At 45.8% G+C, this 4,879-nt stretch overlaps 1 protein-coding gene across 1 annotated transcript; it reads left to right on the plus strand.

Annotated features, from left to right (window-relative positions):
- Positions 1-2,131: 2,131 nt before the first annotated feature.
- On the plus strand, positions 2,132-4,336 carry olig1 (oligodendrocyte transcription factor 1). Its single transcript, XM_076030698.1, has one exon. It carries the CDS (start codon positions 3,026-3,028, stop codon positions 3,815-3,817), a length of 792 nt encoding a protein of 263 aa, XP_075886813.1. The 5' UTR covers positions 2,132-3,025; the 3' UTR covers positions 3,818-4,336.
- Positions 4,337-4,879: the final 543 nt, after the last annotated feature.

The following is a 4,879-nucleotide window of genomic DNA, read 5'->3' on the forward strand; positions in this document are numbered from 1 at the left end:
ACAATTCTACAGTTGACTTTTACAGTAAAGTGATTGGGGTAAATTTGAAAGAGTGTAAATTTCAAGCACGAAAGTGGACAAAATAGGATTCCAATTCTGATCATTTCTAACTAAAGGGAATTTTATTTAGTATTGGTAAACTACGGCTAAAAATGGAGACCTCAACAAATAACCATAACCAAATTAGTCATATAGCTTCACTTAAAACCAGATACCATTTAAATGAAAGACCGTTGGATGAAAACTCATGACCCTTCCCTCACTTAAATCAGTTTGCATTTCTAATCTGGGGGATTCAAAGGGATAAAAATGAGACAGCAGTTTGGCCGAGGTGTCTTCCTGCGTGTCAGCCGCAGGAAATGGCTGCACACAGATGAGCCATTTATCCCCCCAGGTGCAGTCCCACCATTGGACAGCCTTGCCCAGATGGATGGTACTCCTTCCACCATAAAGGGACTAGTCTTCGGCGCTCCTGCCCCTGGCTCAGTCTCGTCAAAAGGAGCGTGGAAGCTGCGAGGCGGATGTGCCTCAAATCAAGCTCACTTTTCTTTCCCTTGTGAGTTGTTAGAATAAAAAGAAAATAATAATAAAGAAATGGCGTTGGGGAGGGGGGGGGGTGGCGGCGGGGGGGAAGAGGGGGAGACGCATTCTGTGGTGGAAACCGGCTTCTTTCTTTCTTTCTTTCTTTCTTTCTTTCTGACTTCTGCATGTGTGGCTCCTTGCAGGTGTCCCTTTTTCCCCCCTCCACACAGAAACCAGATCCCAAAATAGAGTTAAAACGATCACAGCTTGTTTTCTTTCACCATTCACTTTATTACCTCTCATTGTGCGAAGGGCACTAGACATCAAATTGAGCTCACAGGCACGAGCGCATACATACACACACACACACACACGCGCGCGCACACACACACACGTGCATTCATCCTGGCTGCCTGCACTCTGTTCTCCTGCAGGTGCGAGGGCCATCCGCCTGGCCCTTTTCATGGGGCCCTCCCTTTCCTGTCCGTCTGCAGCCGTCCATTCATCTTCAATCACAGCACCAGCCGGACGCCACCGGACCACTGGCGGGAAAGGGAAGCGCCTCCGCACACATCTTTCACTTGTTGAGCGACAGGACAAGAGCGGCTGGGGGAGGGGCGGCGGTGGGAATCGGGGGCGGGGGGAGAGAGGAGAGGGTCTTCCTCCTCCGCATCTCCGTCTGCTTTCATCGTAAACAACTTGCTGTCTGTTTTGTGACGCTGCTGTCCTTCCCCTCATTCCCCCCCCCACCCCCCCCCCCCCACCCCCCATGCCTTCCTTGTATCCCACTCAGATGGGCTTTTTTTACAAGGAGCGGGACGTGGAGGAGGTGGAGGGAGCGGAGAGTGCAAAAAGAGGACGAGCAAGGCACCGCCGGTCGCGGCGCTGAGGTCTCTCTGTGACTCGTGAAAGGCACATTTGAGGTTTCCAGGCTTGCTCGGCGCCCCCAGCCAGCTTCACCTGTGGTGAGAGTCAATTGGCCTGTTGTCTGCCCGGCCCTGGAACCGTGCCCAGCTCGCTGCCAGCCAATTTGCCTGTGCGGGCCGCTCAGAAACTGAGCAACAATAAACCTCCACCTCTAAAACCGTCAATTAACTCCAGCGCATAATGATGCCTTCATTCAGCGTTTGCCAAAACTGCTCTCTGAAAAGATTAATACCAATGCCATTACCACTAATACCTGCTCTCTGTCAAGCCGCAAAGCACCGGCGCTTTTAGCGTGGCCCACAAGTTGTTTTAGTCTAGTGGTGCATTCCAGTAAGCGCTTAGTTTTGCATTTTAGTGTTTACATGCTTAATCAACTTAAGGGAAAAGCACTTGCACCCTTTCTGTCAGGGACAAAAAAAAGTCTGATACTAGTTTTGTTGGCTTGTTTTCAGCTGCTTTTTTTGTCCTGTGAGATTGGACACAATTGGATCAAGCCTGCACATACATAAATACATGCACAGATACAGTATATATATAAGTATATAAGTACATATATGTAAATAAACACATGTGTTTGTGCACATGTGTTTATACTAACTTTATCCGTGTTGAGGAACTCAGATAAAAAAAAATGTTCCTTTGCTTTATTTGCTAACTGTACTTTTCAGAAGGTGTGCGCCATTTGCAATTTCACAAAGGGCACTGATACAGCTGAGGCACCTCTTCCTTTTGTGGGAAGTTATAAAACTGAGAAAAATAAGTAAAGCCTCCAAGGCTGGGGAAATCTCAACATAGTTATCATGGCTGAATTTAAAACAAATATTAAAACAACCGTTAAATTTCTACATTTCTCAGTTGAATCATCACCATGCAGCCCTAATGACTTTTCCGTGTACATTCTTGCATATTTATTCATGGTATTGGTTGAAATTTCTTCAATACAAATGCATTATTGTATCCATATATAGATATATACACTCATTTTTGAGCAACAAATTAAAAACGCGTATCAAAATCAAGTTAACCAGAGGTTGAAATCACTTTCAAAACAAACGACCTCAAGCCATATAGATAGACTTCATTGTGAACTCCCGATGTTTGTTAATTGTTGGAATTGAATTAGCATAGTGATTGTGCTAGAATTAAAAACCCCAGTGAGAACGATGCGTCTGGGAGGAGTTGAGCCGAGGTGGGGGCTCGTGAAGGGAGCATTTAGCTCACTTTTCCTGCCACGGGAGCTATCACTCCGGCATCACGCAGCTGTGGATATGAGATAAAACTGAGCTGCCATGAGAAAAGCTCTCACTTACCACCCACTTGTGCATCCAGAAACTTCTTAAGCCCCAAAGCAGGAGGTTTAATGTCTCTTCATTAAGCTGGATGGCAGCTTTATTCTGTTGCAAAGGAGAGATCAACAGGTGGAGGGAATGACGACCTGATTTCATTTTAATTTTTGGTGTATTTTTTTTAAAGACCAGAAGTGAAGTGTTTTTAACTTCTGCTCCAACTTTTTTTTTTTTTTTTTTTTTTTTTTTTTTTACTTAAAAGAAATATTTTTGCCACAACTGAGGAAACGATGAATGTGCTGTCCAACGCAGTGATCAGGACCCAGGAGCAGTCGCTCTGCGGGCCTGCGGCCGTACAGGATTTAACCCACTGCCCCCCGGTGTTCAACCTGAGCTCCCGCCTTAGCGTGGCGTCCATGCACGGCCTCCAGAGTGGCCATAGGGCAGCCAAACCTCAACGGGAACTCAGCCCAGAGGAGCAGCAGGAGCTCCGGAGGAAGATCAACAGCAGAGAGAGGAAGCGGATGCAGGACCTGAACATTGCCATGGACGCTCTCAGGGAGGTGATGGTGCCTTACGCCTCCTCGCCACTGTCTGCGTCCTCCTCCTCCTCCTCCTCTTCCTCCGCCCAGTCCCACCAGCCCGGGGCTCCTCCGGGCCGCCGGCTCTCCAAGATCTCCACCTTGGTTCTGGCTAGGAACTACATCCTCCTCCTGGGCTCATCTCTGCAGGAGATGCGGCGCCTCCTGGGGGAGGTGAGCGTGGGGATGGGAGTCAACCCCGGCCCGGTGCCGCGGCTGCTGTTCACCGGAGGTTGGCCCCTCATCTCCGGCCCCAGTCAGCTCCTCCTCACCCAGGAGTCCCTCCTCACCTCCGTGGCATCGTCCTCCTCTTCCTCTCCTGCCACATCGTCACCCGCTGCTGGTAAATGCCCTCTGTTGTCTCCAGGCCCTATGGAGACCACTCTGGCCCCTGTTCAGTGGAGCTCTGCAGGGGCTTCAGGAGGGCCCCTGTGCCCCTGTGGAGTCTGCAGACTGCCAAGATTTGGTCAATCTGCTCCAGCACCGAGATTCCCAAAGTGACACTTCTGGGAGATTTTCTGAAATTGGACTTGATGACTTGTTATATGTATGCAAAACCCATTCAAAACATTAATTCTTATTTTAATTTTTAACATGTTTAAATATTTCACTCACTTTTCTTTTGAATCAAGCAATCCTCTCTCCTCTCTCCATTTTGCCAATCCCTTTATTGTCAAATACTTAGCATTGATTTTGAAACAGCTTTTTTAATCCCAGATTTCAAAAGGAGAAACATTTAGTGTATTGATTTAATTCAATCTTTGCTACTTTAATTCATTTTGATACAGTTGAGAGTTTTATCTGTAATTATTGATATTGGGAAATTCATTGAAGTTCCAAATTGCTTTCATAGTTTTGGTACATGATGTTTTTCCTGTCCTCAGACTTGCCTCCCTAAATGCTGATGTATTTTTTACAAACTAACTAAAACCAAAAATATACTGTGACTTTCCAAAACTTATATTGTTCACTGCTCTGTTTTTTTTTTTTGTAACGTTTACTGAATAAATCAATCGCTAATTAAAAACATCTTTGTTATTCTGCTGTGTATGAAAAGTATTTTCAGGAGGGTAATGTGGAGTTTCAAGCATCAAAATCTATTTATTTCTTTTAAAGGTCCTTTTGTATAGAATTTGCTAGACTGAGTGGTTGCTTGATTTTAGAACAAGAGAGACAGAGTTTGATTGAAGTTATTTGGTGAGCCTGTTAAAAAAACAACATCAATCGTACAAGAACTTCCCCTAGCATGCATTTTTCAAGGCCGACACCTGGTGAAAAACACACACAAAAAAAGCAGATGTACAACGTTTTCTGGGTGAACTGAAGCATTTCTCTTGCTCTTCTCATCTCAGCGCCACCCTCACTGGGACCCAACTGTTGACGAGATGAGCAGCTTGATGTGAAAAGCCTCTTGCGCCCACCACGGCATATGAAAAAAAAAAAAAAAAAAAAATAGAAAAAGAAAAAAAGAGAGAAAAGTGAAACAGTCCTCATCTCTTCCCCTATTCATCACCCCACAAGCGAAAGATCAAAACCCACCCTTGTAATTACTGCTGGGCAGAA

This window comes from Nelusetta ayraudi, unplaced genomic scaffold (genome assembly GCF_046127955.1).
Source record: "Nelusetta ayraudi isolate G7.1 ecotype Tasmania unplaced genomic scaffold, CSIRO-AGI_Nayr_v1 ptg000031l, whole genome shotgun sequence".
In the NCBI taxonomy this organism is placed as follows: domain Eukaryota; kingdom Metazoa; phylum Chordata; class Actinopteri; order Tetraodontiformes; family Monacanthidae; genus Nelusetta; species Nelusetta ayraudi.

Bases quoted from the DNA above. Each gene is read 5' to 3' on its own strand.
- olig1 (XM_076030698.1), top strand. From the start codon at position 3,026: ATGAATGTGCTGTCCAACGCAGTGATCAGGACCCAGGAGCAGTCGCTC.